At 42.9% G+C, this 23,287-nt stretch overlaps 1 protein-coding gene across 5 annotated transcripts in view; it reads left to right on the forward strand.

Annotated features, from left to right (window-relative positions):
* The first annotated feature begins 11,839 nt into the window (after positions 1 to 11,839).
* Positions 11,840 to 23,287, forward strand: part of kcnc3b (potassium voltage-gated channel, Shaw-related subfamily, member 3b) — a 56,905-nt gene continuing 45,457 nt past the window's right edge. For all 5 annotated transcript variants that reach the window (XM_048232685.1, XM_048232686.1, XM_048232682.1 and 2 more), the window contains exons 1-2: positions 11,840 to 12,610; positions 21,732 to 22,415. In XM_048232685.1, coding sequence (XP_048088642.1) covers positions 21,792 to 22,415 — 624 coding nt within the window. In that variant the 5' untranslated portion in view covers positions 11,840 to 12,610; positions 21,732 to 21,791. The remainder of the gene's footprint in view (positions 12,611 to 21,731; positions 22,416 to 23,287) is intronic.

The following is a 23,287-nucleotide window of genomic DNA, read 5'->3' on the forward strand; positions in this document are numbered from 1 at the left end:
CAGTAAAAGAAAGTGGTAGGGAGTAGCGGTCGATGCGGTGTCTATGTATATTATGTCTATGTTTCCTAATATCATGGTGTATTGGTATTGTGAACTCCAGCTCCCATGATCCTTCAGGTCATGGGGGAACTATAAAATATATTCTTTGTTTTCGCGCGCTCTCTTTTCCAATGCAGATTGTATGTACAGTGACTTGGTCATTAGTGAAATAAAGTTCAAATAAACTGCATCTCCACCGACTCTCAAATGGTTTAATGCGTGCTCCCACTTGGACACAACAAACTGGCGACGAGGATGGGATTTGTTAACCACAAAGTTTTCTGTTGGGAAGCGGACAGAAGATGCTAGTAACGACTGCAAGCTAGCAAAAGGACACTGTTAAAGCATTGAGAAAGTTTATGTTCCAAAGAACATATTAAGTGAGCGTTCCACGTTCCGTGCACGAAAGCAACAAAGTGGAGAGTCTTTGTCAGAATATATTGCTGCACTAAAAGGACTGGACACCACTTTCGAATTCGGCGCGACCCTAGAAGAACAGTTACGTGATCAGCTAGTTTATGGCATTAGCAGTAAAGAGCTAAGAACTAAGCTGTTGAGTGCTGCTTATGGAGAACGGCTAAAATGGGCAAAAAGTAAAGGACATTGTGAATAATTTCGAGTCCACAACGAGCAGTTTGAAAACGTTCCAGCAAACGCCACTGAGAACAGATAGTGTGAGCAGCAACAGAGGGAAAGCTCATGCTCTTGAAAAGGCAACTGAGAAAAAGCAAACTCCAAGTGCTAGTGGAGACACCTGCTACAGATGTCAGCGAGAGGGTCATTCAGCAGCAACATGCAAATACAAAGATTTCCAGTGCCGAGCCTGCAACAAGAAAGGACATCTAGAACGTGCCTGCAGGAATGCAGCGACGAGAGAGACATCCAGCCAAAGCAACAGCTTCAGCAGACAGCGTGCCTTTGGGAAAAACACTACAGCAGAGCGAGAGGCCCGCTACATCACGAGGGAACCACCGGACAAGGGACCAGGTACTACAGGGATGAGGCAACGATCTGCGACACCCAGTGGCTGCTCTGTGCTGAGAGTCTGAGACTGAGAACTGTGCTAACATGGATGCACCATGGGACAAAAAGGACTTTGGACTGTTTTCAGTGAAAGGTGACAGTGAGTACATAAAGCCATACATGGTAATGGTTAGATGCAATGGTGTCAAGATACAAATAGAAGTAGACACAGGTGCAGCGATAGACAGGTATGCACAGATACAGCAATTCCAAGGATAGAGGAGTCCTTAAATGGCTAAATGTTTTTTTACCTTGGACCTTGTGAGTGGGTACATCCAAGTTCCTGTGGCCGAGAAAGACAAGCCAAAGATTGCCTTTTGCACCCCGTTCAGCCTCTTCAAGTTTAATTGAATGCCATTTGGCCTCTGTAATGCTCCGGGTACGTTTCAGCATCACATGTGTGGGGACTGTCGTTACCAGTCCGTCCTTCTATACATAGATGATGGAATCATCTTTTCATCCACTGTTGAACCATGTCTTGAGTGACTAGGGGAAGTGTTTTTGCAGCTGCAAAAGCAAGGACTGAAAGTCAAACTATCCAACTGCCAAGACTGTAGTCATTCAGAAATCGTTTCTAAATCTTTGCAAAGTCTTTTAGTGTAAGGAGGGCATTAGTGTTGTGTGAACCCTTAACGCCTTGAGGCAGGTCAACAGGTCATGATGTTTACAGTGCCGTGTATCTTGAACAGGGGTGTGTGCATTGTTCACATATGGCAGAGCCACCGCTGCCACCACGTGCATCAGGGCACCAAGGGGCAGAGGGGGCACCAACATTTAGCCAATAAATATAGCCTAATGCCATCCTTACACCAAAAGACTTGGAAGAATTGGAAGATTACAGTTTCAGACCCTCTCACATCTAAAGACAAGTCATAGAGATTTAAGTCACAGACTATGATTTTACAACGGCTAGGGATCTTGCAGGGTCACTATTTTCAAGACAAGATTCCTGACAAGGAATTCCTGAAAAGATGCAACTGGATTCCTTTAAATTATTTCCCATCGTGGACTAGCCTAGATATCAACAGAAACTCAAATGAAATCAAAGCCTAATATTGAAGTCTAAGGTGAATCCTTATTAGCCTCAGAGCCTTCCATACGGGGTACGCTTTCCGAACGTTTGCCTACCCCTTTGGTAATTCCCCTGGTATGTATGTAATTGTTGACCAACCAAAGCTACACCTTCAACTCTTTAATAAAGATTGTATTTATATACTTTTCTAAGGAACTCATTGGGACAGAGTTCCCCTTGCTCTAACATTCACACACTACCAGTCTAGCTCTAGGGGTGGTGTTGTCAGCTGTACACTAGGGGGCGCTACATATGAAAATATTTCCTGACCCAGGGAAGTGTTCCCATTTCCTTTTCTTTAAGTCATTTTTGTTGGTGGTTGGCTGCAACTCAAGAATTTCTCCAAATAGAATGGAACCTGACACCAGCCCTTAGTTGCACTGAGCACTTACCCCATGATCAGATTAGGCTCTCAAAATATTGCCTGATGAAGAATTAGCCTACACTATACTTCAGATTAACATCATAATGTTGACATTGTTGTCTGCTAGACAACAAATACAAAAATAATTGCTTCCTAAAAAAATATGACTTTGATGGACAATGTCAAGCTGAACACAAAAGTTATATCAGATTTGCTGTAGCACAATGGAGAACCACTGGAATACTGTAGCTTTCTTGAATTGAATGGTTATTCACATCCAAACGTTGTGTTAGTTCAACTGAGGTTAGAAAGGTTTACAGAAGATTTGTTTGCATTCACTGCTTTCAGGTTGACTGTGTATTTGTAATGTGAGAAGCTCAGGGTTTGTCTCTGAGACCCATTTTCCATGAAAAGTGACACTGGATTTCATGATCCACTGGTTATTTTGCATTCCTTCACAAAGTGGAAAAATTCAAAGGGGCAGGTGTAGCCTTAGACTTGAACTGTTATTCAACTGTGTCTGAAATCTGCATGAAGGATATGGAATGGAAACCCGCCATTGGGCAAAATTGCTTTACCTAAATCAGAGGTAGGCGTTTATAAAAGGATTTTTAACAGACAATCATCCTCTCCCATCATATGTGTTCATGTAGCTTACATTTGCTGTATGGCAACGAGGAATCTTTAAGAAAAACATAGTTCAGTAGCAATCAGGTGTGCTAACTGTGAATGCTACCATTATGCTGTTTTAAATACTGATCTGTAATATAGTTACAGTTCTGTATTTGTATCTAGCTGTCTAAGATATGACCAACGATGGGTCCATGATTTATTCTGGGCTGAATGATCTTCAGCCGAATGAGGTGAGCTTTGTGCACCATGTGAGTATTTCAGTATTATAGTGCAGTTGTTAGGATGCAGTGAGTATGCAATGAGCAAACTGCAGAGAAGGTTTATTAGTCTAGATTTTTTTGTTCCATCTCTAATGCCTACTCTATATTGAACGTTTGGCTTTCTACTACCTGAAGTCTACATGTGCATGTGTGATTATTGTATTATTAAATTTCAACTGTTTTGGTGTTTTATGAAATCAAAACTTAGTGTGTAAACAGCTGTACAAAATGGTTAATGTCCTTATTCATGATCCTTAGTAATGCATATTCAGTAATTTGGTACAGTGAACAAAAATGTCTATGTGTCAGCACATGTCTTAATGTATATGCATATATCATATGCACATGCCCACAGATGTTCTACTGCTGAAATCACTACACTGACCCTAATGACCCCAATGACCACATCACTTGATCCTGGCCATCACCTCTGTGTTGAGACCAGTGTGGCTGCCATGGAAGTGAAGAGGACAGACTGTATTTACCTTCATGAGACTGGACAAGGGACAGAGGGGACAGTGAGTGTCCTTTCTGAGGACCTACTGAAGGGAAATGTGTCACTGAAACGGAGAGTCGTCACAGACAAGGGGCTGCGTAAGTGTCAGGTCATTCATGGAGACTTTAAAGTGCAGGAGACATTGTCGTCATATGTCAAAAGTGAACAGATTTGTGAGAAAGTTTTTTTACTGGTCAAATTGCTTGTGAATTGAGACCTGTCTCTCTGTGTGTGTGTGTGTGTGTGTGTGTGTGTGTGTGTGTGTGTGTGTGTGTGTGTGTGTGTGTGTGTATTTCCCACATACAGTACATTTACACTGCCTTTACATATTTATCTAGATGTGTTCCATACTCACATTTTGTGGTTTGAGGCTTTTTTGGAAATCTGAGAGAATTTATGTTTTTATTGGACTGTAAAATGGTGGGCTCATGTTACTGTGCTGTTTCCAGTGAGCCGTTGCCACGTCCCCCTTGTGTTTTTCCATGGTGACCACACAATGTCACCATTTCCAATTTTATCTTTGCATCGATGACCTTGCTGTCTAGAGTGATGTGATGATGTAGAATCAGGAAATGTAAATTAAGAAAGAGGCAGACCACGACTGATGTGATGTTTGAAGTTTTCTGTGTCTGTCCAACCTGTCATTGAAGTTCTGTAGTACACAAATGTAATTTTGTTTATGTAAATGGAAATTGAAGAGCAAAATGAAGAAAATGTATTTTTTGACTTGTTGTTTTTTGCTGACTTGTTAAGAACACTGATCAGTTAACTGAGATAATCTTTTGGAGATTTTGTAGCATTTTTAACTGATGGTTGTTTTTTCATTTGGAACCAGTGGTTGGTTGGCTAGTACTAATGTTGGATACATGCTGTACATGTCAAAGTACATACATTAGTGTAGTCTGTGGAAATGTACAGGCATATATGTCCACATATTATATGCTGCATTTGCTTTGAGAGACAGTCAGAAGAGATTGCGGAGGAGAGACATAATAACAGATGATATGTCTTTTGGAATTTCTTTCAGATGAAAAACTCCCTCTTAAGAGAGCTGAAAGTGCAGGAATATTCAGACCAAATTGTAAGTCAAATGTGCACCATACAATTTCAGTAAAATTCAATACAGTGTATTAATTCTTATCTTTAACTATTTTAACTTGTTTTAAGTAAGTATAAGTATAAGTATAAGTATATATACTCTTTTGATCTCGTGAGGGAAATTTGGTCTCTGCATTTATCCCAATCCGTGAATTAGTGAAACACACAGTGAACACACTAATTCCTGTGCAGTGAGCTGCCTGCAACAACAGCGGCGCTAAGGGAGCAGTGAGGGGTTAGGTGCCTTGCTCATTGGCACTTTAGCCGTGCCTACTGGTCGGGGTTCGAACCGGCAACCCTCCGGTTACAAGTCCGAAGCGCTAACCAGTAGGCTGGCCCTTTATTTAGTGGCCAAATCATTTACAGTACCATTTCATATTATAAACAGCTCAATCACCCTCGAGGTTCTTGTTCTGCTGCAACTGGAAACTACATACATTATTTTGCATAGAACAATTATGATTTATAATCTATGGAAATGTACAGGCATAATATTTCACATAATGTATGCATATGCTTTGAGAGACAGTCAGGAAAGATAGTGAAAGAGAGACATGATAACAGCCAGATGATGTGTCTTCTTTTTTAATTTCTTTCAGATGAAAAAAATCCTCTCAAGAGAGTTCTCAGTGCAAGCTCATACATCAAACCGGTTTGTAAGTCAAATGTGCACTATAAGATTTCACTAAAATTCAATAGTGTATTCATTCTGCTGCAACTGGAAACTAGATGACAGATTGAGTTTGAATGACCTGAAGATTGGTTCAAACAATGGTTACATGATTATGGAAAACGTATTTGTTAAATTCAGTGCTTTATCAGGATGTGGACAGATGTGAAAACATCATGTTCTTTGTTTGCTTTTCCATCTTAAAAATTTGTCGGAAAATATTGTGACCTACTAGGCCTATTAGCGAGCTTACCTTTAACAGAATGTTTGTTTCTCTGCATATGAACATAATAAACTTGTATATGGTACTAGTTGGTATCACAAGGGACACATTTTATATATATATAAATATATATATATATAATTTAAATATTTAAGGGCCTTGTCCACCATAGATTTATGGTAAAATATGTAACTATTAGTTGTTAGTTTCTGCTTCCAATCCCTTTTCACCGAAAGAAACCCATATTTGTCAGCCTTTTTAAAAAAATAGCCACCATGATCCCCAGGGGCCAAATCTGAGGTGCCAACAATTCTAAATCTGATCAGATCCTCTTTGTGAGTTTTTCTACCAGATTTGATGCTTTTATCACAAAGTGATACATTTTTCAGCTTAACTGCCTCACTATAAGGAGTTACAGTTGTTAACTTGGAATATACTATTGTAGTTTACAGTCCGCTTCTTCTAACAGAAACAACTGGTAAAATAGTCCTTCAAGGCTAGGATACTTTTTACTTTTATACTTACATTTACATTTCAGAACCTGTACTTTGTTACTTTTACTTGAGTAGAGAAGTTGAATCACTAGGCTACTTATACTTTTTTTACTAGTCTTTTTTTACAGACGTATCTATACTTCTGAAAAGTGTGTCCTTTTACCATCTCTGCATGGAACTGCTGTTTTGAGCGAGCCTTTGACATGTCCCCCTTGTGCTGTTCCACATGGTGACCACACAATGTCACCATTTCCAATTTTATCCAATTCAATCTTTGTATTGATGACCTTGCTGTCTAACCTGGTGTGATGTAGAATCAGGATTTTAAAAATATTTTTAAAAAGGCACACCATGAAGTGAGTGAAATGTAGTTATGTTTATGTAAATGGAAATAGAAGAGCATGTATAATAAGGAATATAAGGAAAATATACTTCTTGACTTAACATTTTGCTGACTTGTTAAGAACACTGACCAGTTAACTGAGATAATCTTTTGGTGTTGCAGCATTTTTAACTGATGGTTGTTTAATTGGGAACCAGTGGTTGGTTGGTGACTAATGTTGGATACAAATTACACACGTTATTTTGCATTGAATAATTATGCTTTATTGTCTATGGATATGTACATAGACAATATATATAGGCATATATTTTCACATAATGTATATGCTTCAGAAAAGATAGTGAAGGAGAGACATAATAACAGCTAGTTGATGTGTCTTCTTTTTGAGTCCAGAGTGCAAGTTCATGCGCCAAACCAAATTGCAAATCAAATGTGCACTATAAATTTTCAGTAAAATTCAATATAGTGCATTCATTCTTATGTTTAACTATTTTATCTTGTTTTGTTTAGTGGCCCAATGATTTACCATTTCATATTCTAAATGAATGGCTCAATCACCTTAATATATAATAATATAATATATTTTCAATGATAATGGGTACTGCCTTAATTCGCTGATTCAGAGGTTCTTGTTCTGATGCAGCTGGAAACTAGATTACAATTTCTAGAAACTAGATTACAGTATAATATGTATAAGTATATATACTCTTTTGACCCTGTGAGGGAAATTTGGTCTCTTAATTTATCCCAATCCGTGAATTAGTGAAACACACTCAGCACACAGTGTACACACAGTGAGGTGAAGCACACACTAATCCCGGCGCAGTGAGCTGCCTGCAACAACAGCGGTGCTCGGGGAGCAGTGAGGGGTTAGGTGCCTTGCTCAAGGGCACTTCAGCCGTGCCTACTGGTCAGGGTTCGAACCGGCAACTATCCGGTTACAGGTCCGAAGTGCTAACCAGTAGGCCACGGCTGCCCCAAAGTTAAAGTGACCAGAACATTTCTGGTTGTACAGTACTTTGATTAGATGTAATGGTGGCCATAAGTTTGTCTTCACTCTGTAACTAAGTTTATGCACCGCTAGATTCCCATTCTGCCTCTTCTTATTGATCAGGGTTGTTCTGATCTATGAGTGCTTCTCTGTGTTTGTCTGCAGTGGCAGGACAGAGGACCAGTGAGACAGACACCCTCAGAGCGTCCGTCCATCTCAAAACGGAGGCTGGCGCTGCTGGGAAGGAACATTGGACAGGAACTGCAGAAGACACCAAGGAGAGGATGAGGCAGAGCAGATGGAGGAGAGTGGGATGACGCTCAGATTGACACTCACTGTACAGTAGATGAAGGCTGCACGATTTGGGGGAAATATCTCATTGCAAATTTCTTTTGTTCAAAATTGTGCTTTAAAGCTGCAGTTGGCAAGATTTTTTTTGATCATATCAGAGACTTTCTAATGGGGTGACACAACACTTAAAAAAATACTCCATAGAAATGCATGGGGCTAGTTTGTCACGCCAATATGGCCGTTGTCTACACATATCCCACCTCCTCGGCAAAACGTCGACATGTGAATACATTGAGTCAATCACGTGGTGTGATGTGAATACATTGAGCCAATCATATGGTGTGTTGAGAAGACATCGTGCCAATCATGTGTTGTGATCTCGCCGCTGGAGCAAGATTGGTGTCGTGAAGCCTTGCGCACGCGCATTTCTGCCGAAATGGATGCCCGACGAGTGCCCAAAAAGCGTTGTCAAATGGCTGCCGAGTGGAGGGACTTGCCTAAAAGGACTTTGATCATATTCACTGAAACCGACACTATTCTCCGACAGAACAACATAAATCAGCCGGATTTAGAAAAAAAACCCGATGAGAGGGTGCTCGGTGGATCGGGGGAGGGGCATGAGAGTTGTAAACATTCAAAATTTTGGCTAAGTCCCCTCAATCTGTCAGACTTGCCAACTGCAGCTTTAAGCTGGGGCCACTTCTTATTGATGAGCATGCCTAGTACAGGCACAGCACTCATGTTTAGTGAGCTTCATTGTCTATCACACAAGGAGGATGACATGAATATAAAAATCATAGATGTGTGAATGAGATGTGATGTGAGCTGCACAATTAATTGCAGTCTTTCGATTAGCTGCATTTGTTCAAATTATGATTAATTGTGCAGCCCTACAGTAGATCAGGTTACATTAGATTCAACTTTATTGTCAAGTCATTGTGCAGATTAAACGTTCAATCAAAAGCAACAGATGGACTCGAAAAGAGTGGACTGAGAAGCAAGAAACCAGGAGGTACTTTCCCAATGTTGAAAGAGAAGGTTGTGGTCAAAATAGATGATGGATGAACAATGTCCAGGAGACCAAAGTGAAGACAAGACAAACCCATCACAGGCATGTTGCTGGAGTGACCTTCACACCGTTTCTAGAGAAATATTTTTATGTTTTATTGCACAGGCCTTTGAGTCTGGGAGCCTTGGTTACTGTGAATGTTGAGAAGAGATGTTATGAAGAGGTCAGATTCCTGATAAGATGTAGCATTTTGTATATTCATATAGGCATGAATATGCCATCAGGCATGTTGCTGGAGTGATCTTCACACCGTTTCTAGAGAAAGATTTTTATGTTTTATTGCACAGGCTTTTGAGTCTGGGAGCCTTGGTTACTGTGAATGTTGAAAAGAAATGTTATGAAGATATCAGATTCCTGATAAGATGTATATTTGTATATATAGTATCCATTTACATTTTCATTTACAACATATATTTTCCTCAGGATTGAATTGATCTGGTTTGTAGGATTCCGTGTCAGAATGTGTAGGTGTTTACTAGTCACCTAACTGAATCTTGTACTAAAGTTCTTCCTGGAACACTCACATGTAATACACCAGATTCTGTCAGTACATTAAGTCTTTGACACCCCAGTACTTTCCGGATGTTTGGTGTGAGTTTTCCTCAGCCTTGCTGTCTCTGAGTCTGAGATTTGATCCCAGATCTCACATCTCACAACTATGGACAAAGCTAATAATAAAAATTTGTCCTAAGATTTTGTGGTATAACACCTGTGTTTTTACATAGTGAATATATCTGTCACTTCACCAACTTCTGAACAAACAACTTCAACAACTTCTGAACTATATCTGTCACTTCACCTCTTCTGAACAAATCCACTGGAACTGGTGTACTTTGGAGTGGGTAAGACTGTTTTTAGTGGCAGGCTAGCACATACCGTTGACTTGCGCTAGCCTCGCGCCCTCTGCGAACTCTGCAATTAGAAGGACTGGATGAAACGTGTTGAAAACGGTCTCCACTGATAAATATCACACTTGCTTACTTGGAAATGAGGTCCTATGTCCAAAATCCTGAACCACCTCTTTAAGATAAGATAAAATGGTCATTTTCTTTGCATCTACTTTTACTCATCTTTACCAGGGGTGCCTACAAATGTGAAGTGGGAGGAAGTGCTAACTGAATGAATGTCAATATCAAGATCCAAATTCAGTCAGAATATCATCCATTTGCAGCTTTTGTCAGTTTCATGGTAGATATTATAGTAGATATTGTAGTCAGAGCCATTTTACACTAAAAAGGAATGTGTTTTATCAGTATGCTTAGTCAATGGAAACAGCTAGGCTACTGAGCCACAGGTGTTTTCATATCTCCTGTGTCATACCTCACACACACAGTGATGAAGATATTTCCATACAACATGCAAAGAAATCTATTAGAAGCAAATGTTGAGTTCCTGTGTTTTCTTCTAACAAACAGTAGTTTCTTGGTTATTCTTCAGCAGAGGCAGATGCTTAGCCTGACGAGCCAGACCCACATTAAAATGTAGGGTCTGGGCACTCACCGTTCGCAGTGCTCAGTCCGAGGGGCGGGATAATCAGTTGTCTTTCAAATTCCCTCTGCACGCAATAGGACAGCGGCAGCGCCATGAGTCCCATGCGTTTCCCACCAGCGGAGATAGTTGGCTAGTTCAAACGTTTGCCAACTTAATAAAAGCTTAACTCGTGTCACACTGTTTGCCAACAGCAACATCCATCTTATTTGTTTTCAAGTAGCAGGGAATTCAAGCCAAACCGTTGCAACTCTGCCATCAATCATTATGTTAAGCCCACCTAACGACTCTATACACGATTTCATTGGCCTGATTGAGTTTCGATTTCTGGAGCTCACAAGCCAACGGAGAGTTGCTAGAGTAGCCTTTGCTGCCGCTAGGGGCGCGTCTAGATTTCTAGGCTAGCAGATGCTAGCACTGCAACCAAACAACCCAGTATGCAGTGGACTCTTCAGACCACCAAACAAATCAAACAGGCACAGGAGGTAGCGAAATTTATTACACTGGCTGATGACTGCACGCTTAATGTTTCAGTTCAAGACAAAGTAAAACATGCACTTGATGCCTAGACTACTATCACAGTACAATGTAATAATTTATATCGCAAAACCATGTTTCACTAATGTTATAATTAGAGTTATAACACCACACAACTCCAGGTCTTCCACAGGTGTCTGTGAACATGATCCAATCTTGATTAGGTCACTGAGAGAGGAAACTCACATGAGGCTTCCAAACACAACTCACAGTTGGCTGTTTGTCACTCATACATCTTTCATGAGAACCTCCTGTATATATCTCATCCACAGCAAATGGGTTTGGGCATAATATTGTATTACCTACTTAGTTGAGCACAGAGATTTCAATTACATTATTCATTGAGCTCTTTTATTATGAATTTATTTACTGGTGACACCCATACAATAAATGCCTGCAAGCAGATTGGTTTACATTCATAAATCTAACCCATTAATCAACAACAATGACACATATATTTTGGCTATAAGCATGTTTTGACAAATGAATGTCTCCATACCTCATAAATTCACAACTATATATGTAGGCATGCCATGTGCCTTGAGAAGCATGGCATACATTTGACAAAGAAGTGCTGTAGGTCAGGTTCTCCATTCGACAAATTACTTACTGAAATTTAGTGCAGTCGTCCTCAACCATTACCTTAGCTGTTGCACCTGCCACCCTACCTCGCCATCCCATCATATTTCAGCTCTTCGCTCGATTTGTGTGTGTGTGTGTGTGTGTGTGTGTGTGTGTCTGTGCTTAAACGCCCCCCGCCCACGTATCTCACCAAACCTTTACAGAAGCGCCACCCAAGAGCATGATGGGTGTTTGAAGAGAAGCCCTTGGCATCGCATCAGAAATTAGCCTGAGAATTCGCCTGGGTTCTCCCAATACTCTCTCCAATTCTCCTCCCCGCCCACACATGACAGCTGAAAAAAGGGAAAGAGAGAAAGATAGCTTAGGTGTGTGTGTATGTATGAGTGCGCGCGTTGTCGAGCAGGGTGTGAGTGCGTCCAGCGTCTATAATACCTCCATTGACACACTGGGAGGTGGATATAACAGAGGATCATAATCATATCATTTAATTGCACACCCTACGCGAAGAGGCGTAGAGACGGCGGGAGAAGCTGCTTTTTGGCAATAAGGAGAGACAGGAACAGGAGCTTTTTGAAATCGAAGAAAATATGCCAGCATTTTGACGCGAAAAGCCGCAAGCTACCTCGTAGAGATAACAGAACATTTTGCTTATTGAAATCAACGTGTTTGAAAGATTCACAGGAGTACCGATATTGGCGTTTTCTGATTGTTTTGTTTATTTATCTTAAGCAGAGAGGGGGGAGCCGTGTTCAACAACAATTCTTTGTTTTAACGTTAGTACTGAAATAAGGCAAGACAAAGCGTGAATTGTGGGAGAATTTGGATATCTCTTTGTTAAAAGAACCATCATCATCAACAACAAAACGAGTCTAAGATTGAGAATTAATGTGCGTGTTTTTGGACACGCACACTCTATCCGAACCCAGACCCAAAGCAAGTGAGTATTGAACGACCTGTGGGATTTTCCGTCTAGATGTGTAATGTTCCGGTGGTTTAACAGTTCAAATAATCAGCAGTCTTTGAAAACAGTTTTGTATCCTTGCTTGAGTGTGACAAGTCAAATCCCCAGTATCTGAGCTATTGAACTTACTTTCTAAACATTCAACAAGTATTGTTTTGACCATTGTGATATATTTCCATAGTCTGGGTATATTCTACGTTGAATTATGATGATATTTCTCACTCCGTGTCAACCTCACAATCAGGTGAGAACGGCATCCTATTTTTAAAACGCGTCTTACCGGCGACAACAATTTCAGCCCATCGTCATAAACATTGAAATAGTCTACACGTGAAAGGTCTCGCGGTAGCCTATTACTTAGTGAAACACATTATCGTGAGGTATCTTTTCCTTCGGAACCGTTACAATGTTTCATTTATTTGCCATACTGTGCGTGTAGGGCATGTAACACGGGTGGATCCTTTGAGAGGACACCATGTTGAACGGGTACCCATCTTTACGGGGGAATGAGTAAGACGATAGGAGGAGGGAGGGGGAGAGGAGACAGTGAGGTGATGGAGGAGAAATGGATTCTGGGGAACTGGGTTTGGGAGGCAGAAATAAAATTAACCCGGCTGTGGCACGGGAGAGGAGAATAAAACATGTGATTCATGTGAGCTCATTGCCGAAGTGGGGCTACGCGTGTAGCAGGGAAAAATAGCTTGTGGCTGAAGGCACAAGCTGAGTGCCCTGCAGAAGATGACTGAGGTGTTGTGGCTTATGTAAGGGGTCAGCAAAAGGCGTGTGAATTATTTAAGAGTTGCACTCTATGTCCGGAGACACTATGAATATTACAAAGTCCTCCGTCTGCTCTCAAAGACTACCGTGTGCCCCAATTTCCCCTCTGAGCAGACCACAATGTGTCCGATACCAGATCCTGAGAAAATCACGTGTATCTAAAGCAGTAGGGACATTTCAATTATTACATTACATTCAGTCCACTGTGACTGTATGCTTTGTCCTTTTTCCATTGTGTGTAGTATCTTGTTAGTGCTCAAGTATACTCTCACAATTGCTCAATCTATGCCAGTCTCAAAGTGCACCATCATAGTGTTACTTCAGACTAAACATTCATGGTCCTTTTTTAGCTAAGTTGTCCTGTTCCAAGTTCCATTAATCAAATCAGTTCACCCTGGCTCTCTCACAAGAGAAATATATGTTTGCAAATGGTTAAGCACAGTACAAGCATGACAATGCATTGCTAAGGCCCATTCAGACATGACGTTCAAGTACAGTGTTTTGTGCTGTGATAAAAAAAAGCCCTCCACACAATAATGACACTAAAGACAGATTTAATGCCTCTGAAGGCACTTGGCCTCATCTGTCTCAGTTTATGTAGGCTTCACCCCCTAATAAGTAACATCTTGAACACTCCCAACGCTCTGGCCCCTTCCCCTTGTATTTACTATGTATCAGGATATACCCATTTAATACCCATTTAAGGACCCCAATATTCCTTACACTGGTGGTATATTTGACCCATTTTCAAGAACACTGCCTTTCTTGATGATGGTTAGATTGGGTGATGTGATATGGCTACTGAGTTGGGAGTTTTGACTAAGTTTGTTCAATCATTTGAACCTCTGTTTCTTGTTAAAACAGGGGTTGGTTTATTATGTTCAAAGCAAGTGTGTGTGTGTGTGTGTGTGTGTGTGTGTGTGTGTGTGTGTGTGTGTGTGTGTGTGCAGTCTCTCAATGGCAGTAATTAACTACTAAAGCCAGAGATTTTAATGAGTATTGGAGTAAGCAGGCGCTGGTGAATGACATAAAGGAGCAGGGGGTTAACACCAATGTAAGATTATCCTCACACACACACACACACACACACACACACACACACACACACACACACTCATGGATCTCCAGTATCAGTGGGTTGGCAGCACCCCTGTAAGATTATCCTCATCCTCCTCAGACTTCTTCTCTCCTCATTTCTATATTTATCGCCTCAAATTCGTCCTCTAAGTCCCCGGCTTCTCAGACCTCTGGCTGTGCAGGGTCAGTGTCTTATCGCTGCACTCCGTCCATTTCTCCACTGAGAGGATCTCCTTCAGGCCTCACATAACTTAACATTTCAGAGAAAATTCTTGTGGCTAAAGCTCGACAGTGCATTTCATTGCCACTTAAGTGGTTTGTGTAAACAAACAATGTGTGATGGCAGTTTCTAGACTCACATTTTTTTCCACCTCCCCATGCAATCAGTCTGTCGTTCGACCTTTGGAGGTTGAGATGGACTATTTGTCGACGTAGCCTTATTCTGTGTAGACTTAATTAAGTGCTCCATGACATCTCTGAGCACTGCCATGTTTTCGTTAAATACCCCTTTACCCTTCAGGTGATGTGGTACTGTGTTCACTGTTCTCTGCTTAGTGGGAAATTGCAGATTGATGCTGCTGTCTCCGGGGCTCTTGTTACAGCCCCTTTGTACTCCGTGTGGGGCAGTTGATTGGCCTTTTCTGCCCCGCCAGGGGCATTTAAATCTCCTGTCTCTGTCAGAGTCCCTGTTCTCTTCTCAGGGCATGCTGGGTTCGTGTTCGTAGGACACGCCAGCAGAATAAGCTTCACGCCCCCTGTGAAGCGGAACTCCCAGAGTCCCAGAGCATGGTTCCTCTTATGTGGCCATTAAGCCACTACAAGAGTGTATTTATGTAGATGATGTCACAGCAGAGATAGGGGAAAGACTTTGCCGAGGGACAACTGCTCAACAACAAACAGACGAAACCCAGTGGCATAGTGACGAGTAATAACACCCTCCGCCAGTGACCAGTGATGGCCACCAGTCTCTTTTCTGCCCTCAGAATGGGCTAGTTAAGCTGTATGCACATGCACACATGAAATATAAATAGACAGACTACACACACACACACACACACACACACACACACCACACATTTTCACAAACACACACACACACACACACACAACCACACATATTCACAACCACACATTCACAACCACACACACACACACACACACACACACACACACACACACACACACATTCACAGCCACAGCGACAGACTTATTGTAAGCTCCCATGGCTGTATGTGAAAGGGATTGGTTGGCACAGTCACCCCCCCCCCCAGTTCCCCTCCACAGTATCACTGGGAAGATGAGGCTGTTTTGGTCCTGGAGTGGTTCTCTCCAGCTGATTCGTTTTTTTGTACCATTTGCATATGAATGGATTTTCTGTCTGCAGCTCTTTAAGTACGTCTACTCTGAAAGCCACAATGAGCCACATCGGCTGTAGACAATTTGTCCGATTCATTCACACAGATTCAGCATGTTTGTGACCAGTAAAAGGTGTCGCGCTACCATCTCTGTAGCATGATGCCGAGAGAGTGAGAGAGAAAGAGACAGAGAGAGAGAGCGAAAGCAAGCTGCAGGGAGATGGAGAGAAAAAGGGAGAGAGAGTGAGAGACTGAAGAGAGTGGTAGCATTAGAAAGACAGTCAAAGAGAGAGAGGGAGAGAGAGAGGGGTGGAGGACAGCGTCTGGTGTCACTGCATTGGAAGGGGAGGTGACTGCAGCATTTTTGCGTCTGTGCACTTCCTCCGTCAGCCCGGCTGGTGGCTCCTCTGCACGCGGCAGAAGGAGGGATGGAGGTGGACGGAAAAAATGAGGCGGGGGAGAGGGAGAGGGAGAGAGAGCACGCAAAGCAGTTGGCACATCCTGCAAAACCTGACTCAAAAATGGCTATAAAAAAAACAGAAATCGTTAGGCTATATTCTCCCTTGAGTTTCTCTCTCTCTCCCTCTCTCTCTGTCTCTCTCTCTCTCTCTCTCTCTCTCCATCTGTTCCCTTCACATTTCCATTTCTCTGTTCTCTCCATTCCTCTTGTTTTAAATGCCCTTTCTCATCAATCAGCACCCTCATTGTACTTTGCCTCCACACATATAAAGCCCCTCCCCTACACTCTTAAGTCTTTTTTCCCTCTTTTTCTCAAATCCAGGATCTTTTCATGTATTGTCTCTGTCCTCTATCGCTTCCCAGAATGCCCTTCTCTCCCCCCCCCATCCTTATCCCTCTCCCTCGTTCCTATTCGACTCACATTTTCTCTTTGATCTTCCTCCTCTCATTTTTTTCCATTACTCCCTCTGTCTCTCCTGTCCTCCGCTCTACCACCTCTAGCACTCGCTCCTCTCTTTCTCACACCGCCTGCCTTATCCTCCTCTTTTTCTCTACACCTCCGCTCCTTCTCACATCATCTCTCCATCCCCTCCCTCATCCATCGTTTTTTTCCTCCCCTCTATCTCACTTTCTCTCACGTCATCCCTCCCTTCCCTGCATAGCCCTCCTTTTCCCCATACTCTACTCCCTCCATCCTAACAGCCCTCTTCCCAGATTCTCTCTCTCTCTCTCTCCCTCTTTCTTGCTTCCTTCCTTTCCGACTGAAAAGCTTTTCTTGTGGTTTTGCCAACTACAGGAACATATTTCGCTCAGTCAGCACTCAACCTCTCTTTCTCTCTCACTCTATCTCTCCTCTATTTACCTCATCCCACCCCCCTCCAACCTCTCTCTCGCTCTGCTGGTACCTTGCTGGCGATTCTGCCTGTAACAGCTTTCTCTCTCTCCGGCTCTATCTCTCTCTCCCTCGCTCTCTCTCTCCCTCCCTCCCCCTCCTGCTGCAGTGTTTCTGCTAATATATATTAGCGTCACTGCAGTTGTCCTGCACAAGCTAGGCTCTCCCTTATTAATATTTTTTTTTTCTCTTTTTGTCATATTTCCTTTGCTTGCTCTTTTTTTCTAATAGCGGTGAATTCAAAGGTTTTTGTTTCAAGGCATTCTGCAAGGGTATTTCTGCATCTTTCTTTTCCTTGTGTATACATGGACATACACACAAAGACACACACACACACACACACACACACAAACACACGCACACACACACACACTGGAATGTTTGCTCACTGATGCATTTAAAGGCACACATGAATCTATAGCAATAATAAGAGCCATTATTTTTTCCATCCTACTTAGTACCTCTGTCTTTATCACTTCTATTTCCATTTCCATCAGCCTTTCTTTCTCTCATCTCACTCTCTCTTCCTCCTTTTATTTGCTCTCTCTCTTTCCCATGTCAGAGCCCCCATCCAGTCCTTGTAAATCATTACCACTTCTCATAAACACAGCTGTAGGCTAACAGAAACCAGCATACATCATACATATATATCTCTCTCTTTCTCCTCACTCTCTCTTACGCACACACACACACATACGCACATATGCACTGCGCTGCCTTGCTTTTGGCTTGCCTTTTACACCCACACACATTCACACACACACACACACATACATGCGTACAAACAGAAAAATTATACAGGTATATTCGAAACAAATTGTGTTTCAACACACAAATAACTGTCTTGATTTTATTCAATTGAAATACTTTTACTGTTGGTGATGTTAAGTTTAGTCTGAGCTTCCTAAATAAATGATGTACTTTGTTTGCTAACTAACTAATATTGTTTCTATTGCCCAACCAAAAGCATAGTTTTTTTTTTTTTGTATTTTTAAACTTGCCCTTCTAGGTTTCTCTCACATACCTTTGTCTTTGTTTGGGGCAGTTTCTCTGAGCTGCCTCCAAATCCCTGTCCCATAACAGCACTCGCTGTCCGTGGTGCTGAAACATGATCCTACCCACTCCAACTCTGACAACTCATCTCTCTCTTTCTATCTCTTTTGCTCTCTCTCTCTCTTTCTTTTTTTCTCTCTCTCACTCAGCTCTTCCACTTCCACTCTTCCTCTTCCAAGCCTTTCAAGCCATTCTTCAACTTCCTCTTTCCTTCCACGGCTCTGTTTCCCCAGCACCTCTCAGAGGATGGACATGTTATTAATCTCATTCCATATCACTCCTTCACCACCCCCCCCTCTCTCTCTGTCTGTCACTCTGTTCTCCATCTCACTGCAGCAACTCAAGCTTTCATCCTATCCTCATCCTGGACAGCAGACAAGACTTTGTCCAGCGGTCACAGAGTCACAACAATCCTGAAGGAATTTCATACATTCCATTCCAAGGCCCAAATTTACCATTAGTACTGCCACACTTCTTATTATTGTTTCTGCGTGGTATCAGAATGCATTTCTTCTAACACTGCCCTCAGAGTAGTACAAAACTGTTCCTTATTGCCCATTTAGATAGTAGCATGGCTGTTTGTTTTGCTGTTTAATCAGCAGCATCTCTTGTTTCCATGTTAACTTAGTGCTCTCTCTCTCTCTCTCTGTGCACTGTCCCATGCATGGCGGTATCTTACCTGAGCATCCAGAGATGTCTGAGCTTCAGGTTGTCAGCAGATGTCAGTTTGTCCTCAGCTTTCTCATTACAGAGAACCTCCATGTTCAGTAGGCGTTGATAAAGATGCTTTCAGAGGAGTTTTTAGAAACTTTGTGGAGACTTCGAGGCAGGAATGGCGGAGATGGTAGCTAAGCAGTGAGAATTAGAAAAAAAAACTGAATGATATACAAAAAAGGGTCAAAAACCTGAGGTTTGTTGGCAAAAAAAATGAATACAAGCAAGCAAGCAAAATACTAAGACAAGCAAAGAAGGAGGAAAACAAAAAAGCAGAAAGAAATGGCACGCAGGTGAAGAATGAATGGAGGACGTACTCAGTACAGTGTGCGAGTTAACTGCAGAGGGATAGAGGACGCAACGTTGGAGAAGTGACAGAGAAAGGGAGAGAGGGAGAGAGGGAGTGGAGAGAGGGAGAAATAGTGGAGAGAGAGCGAGAGCCAGAAAGGTGTGCAATGGCAAGAGAAAGATGGAAGAGTGTGCAAAGAGAGAGCAAAGAGCCGATTCCCCCTTCAGTGTAATGTGATTCTTTTATGCGGAATAAGAGGAAAGGGGGGAGCTTAAGAGGGATGGAGGGGTAGATGGAGGTGGGTGTGGGGGTGTGTGTGTTGTAGAGAGGGATGAGAGAGAAACACAGAGAGAGCAGGAGGGTAAAGTGACGTATCGTCCTGACTGAGAGCAAGCAGTTAACTGCGCCTGACGAGAGAGACGGTAGCATTTAGAATGTTGACAATGACACTGCGTGTGCCGTGGGAGGAGATCTGAGACATAGAGAGGGACAGAGAGAACAAGAGAGAGAGAGAGAGACAGAGAGAGAGAGAGAGAGAGAGAGAACAAGAGAGAGAGAGAGAACAGAGAGAGAGAGAGAGAGATGCAGAGGAAGAAACAGAGAGGACAATTCAGGCTTTTTACTGCAGTAAAAACTCATTCAGTCTCTCCCCACCCCCTCTATCCTGCTGCTGCAGCTCCGCTTGTGTGTGATGCTTTACTGCTGTGTGTGCATACTGTAGTCCTGCTCCCGCTCTCTCCCTCTCGCCTCCTTTATTTCTCTCTCTCTCGCCTCCTTTATTCCTCTCTTTCTCTCTCTCTCTCTCGCCTCCTTTATTCCTCTCTTTCTCTCTCCCTCTCGCCTCCTTTATTCCTCTCTTTCCCTCTCTCTCTCTCCCCCTCTGCTTTCTCTCTCTTCCTCATATGTTCTCCCCCCCTCTCTCTTTCTCTCCCTCTGCTCTCTCTCTTCCTTGTATTCTCTCTTTCTTTTTTCCTCCCTTCGTCCTCTTCCCTGTTCCTGTTTTGCTTCAATTGTTTTCCCCCCTTTTAGATCGGCTCTGTCCTTTCCCATCACTCTGTAAACGCTGTGATTTACTGTTCCTCTCTCTCTCTCTTCCTCGCTCTCTCTGTATTCCTCTCTCTCTCTCTCTCTTTCTCTTTCCCCTTCTCTCTTTCTCTCCCTCCAGCCCCCACCTCTCTCCATAGTGATGAGGCTGCAATGAAACAGGGACTTATTAGCCAGTCCATTTTAAGGGAGGGAGAGATTGAGGGCTGCTCTCATGGGGCAGATGAAAGAGATTCGAGCATACACACACACACACACACACACACACACACACACACACATACACACTCACACATACACACACACACACACACACACACACACACACACACACACACACATACACACACACACACACACACACACACACACACACACACACACACACACACATACACACACACACAAAACATATACAGATCCACACTGAATGAGGTAGAGAGAGAGGAAGAGAAGCATTAACACTCTGTACCACCAAGTCGCATACGTCACACAGAGGAGAGCGACAGGGAAGGTGCTTTTTCTCACACGCTTCTTTCTCTTTCTTTCTTCCTCCATTCTTCTTCCCCGTGATCAGTCCATCTCATCTAGTGCAGGTTGTGTGTCTCGCTCTCAGTCACACATTCTCTCTCTTTTAACAATCCCTAATGATGGTGGTGTCTCTGTTCTCTGCTCTGTGGAAATAACGGTGTGGCTCTCATATCCAACCTCAGGCTTAGTTTGAATGCATGGGAGGTTATTGGAGGGAAGGAGAGCCAGACCACCACCCGACATCCCACCACCCTCCATCCCAACCACCCCCCCCCCCCCCCCCCACACACACACACTGTATGTTCGGTGTCTATTTTTAATGAGACACTAACAATACCTTGCTTCTGTCAAGACTTTTACCTTCAGGAGATATCCCAGTGTCCAGTACAGTCCACTTCCAAGCTATACTCTTTCAGGTCTCATTCAATCATTGGCAGCCCTTCAGACTTCATAGATTTTCTCATATTGACCCACTGTATGTATATCCTCTCACCAGCATTCGTTTAGCATAGCATTACAGGCACTCCTTAACCTAAGCACTGGTTTATTCATGTGTTTTAGAGTAGTATTTGGAATGGGACTGTGTCACCATTCATATTATTACATGTGCAAACATAATATTCACACGTATGATCACACACATGTACTTGGGTCATTCTCTGTCACACACAGACTCTCTCTCACAAAGACACACACACACACACACACACACACACACACACACACACACCTGCTGTATGCTCAGGTGTGATCAATGTGCACTGCAGATTTCATGATTTTCTCATTGAAGTAGTATTATGCAATACAAAATAATCTCAGAACCTCTAACTTGTAAACATATGTGTAAAACATCTGTCTTTCCCGTTTTTATAACTAGCTACCCCTTCTCTCTTTCCCTCTCCGCAGACTCCTCCTCCCTTCTCCCCCCTCCGTTTTTTCTCCTCCTCTCCCTCCCCCCGTTCCTCTATGCTCAGTTCGGTGTGTGTCTCCTCTTTCAAAGGGCGCAAGGGTGGGAACAAGTCGGCCAACAAAGCATGTTACAGCGCAGACATGCCTTGTCCGTCGGAAAGCGAGAAAATTGTGATAAACTGCGGGGGGGTTCGACACGAGACTTACCGCAGCACCTTGAAAACGCTGCCCGGCACCCGCCTGTCATGGTTGACGGAACCAGACGCATTTAGCAACTTTGATTACGACCCCAAATCCGACGAGTTCTTCTTCGATCGCCATCCGTCCGTCTTCTCTTTCATCCTTAACTATTACCGGACGGGAAAGTTGCACTGTCCCAACGATGTGTGCGGTCCGCTGTTCGAGGAGGAGCTCGCCTTCTGGGGCATCGACGAGACGGATGTGGAGGCTTGCTGCTGGATGAACTACCGACAGCATCGGGACGCGGAGGAGGCGTTGGACAGCTTCGAGAACCCCGAGCCGGACGCACAGGAAGATGACCCAGCGCTCACGGGAGGCGCGGACGGAGACCTGAAGAGACTTTGTCTGCAAGAGGATGGGAGGAAGGTGGGCTGGTGGCGCGTATGGCAGCCTAGAATCTGGAACCTGTTTGAGGACCCCTATTCGTCCAAATATGCGCGGGTGAGTACCAACAATTCGTTCACTACTCTGTGGTCTGTAGTACCTCAATTACGGGAAGCTATCTCTCTACCAGACAGCTCCTAGTGACAGTAAGTTTTGTAAAGTTCGATAACATGATCATGAAGTTGATTGATGTGTCCGTGCGTAATTGTTTAAATATAAAGGCGGGGACTGTCATTTCTCATTCGCAGATGAATATTTAGCAGCCGAAAGACAATTTAAGCAACTTTATTTCAGAACCATGCAGGTATTTCTTATACAAACCACAAAACAGGTGCTTTCTTTGACCATTCTTAAGGACAGTGCGCATTTCTGGTAGTATAAATAGACAACTGTCTTTATTGTTATGTGTCCGCATACAGTATGCCTGCATTATCTCTATCGCTCTACATTTGGTTAAACATCCCATTGACTCCGTCCGGTGCCAGTGCTCCTCCTATAAACATTGATATCTACAGTATTGCAAAACACTCTGAACCGTGTCAGTTAGTTTTCCTCGTCTGGTGTCTGTGTGTGTGTGTGTGTGTGTGAGAGAGAGAGGGACTACAATCATCTTCACTACGCCAGTACATTCCTGTAATGCTTCGGTGCGTGCGCCCTCATCCCCCACTGGGTCTGTGGACCTCCTGAGCATGTCCTTGGGCTCCATCCTTTGCGTATTCGTTTGTTTGCTTGCTGTCCGCTTAGTTTGTAAAATATTATCTTAACTGTTGATGTAATCCGATCTGATGCGTGTTGACGCTTTTAAACGCAAACAGCAATAGATAGAGGTGGTGTCATTTTCCTCTATGGAGATTATATAATGGCACATTTGGAAAACAGCTGGCGTCATTATGCTTACCATATAACTTGAGGAGAGATCCTGTGATTCA

This window comes from Alosa alosa, chromosome 22 (assembly GCF_017589495.1).
Source record: "Alosa alosa isolate M-15738 ecotype Scorff River chromosome 22, AALO_Geno_1.1, whole genome shotgun sequence".
NCBI classification, from domain to species: Eukaryota; Metazoa; Chordata; class Actinopteri; order Clupeiformes; family Clupeidae; genus Alosa; species Alosa alosa.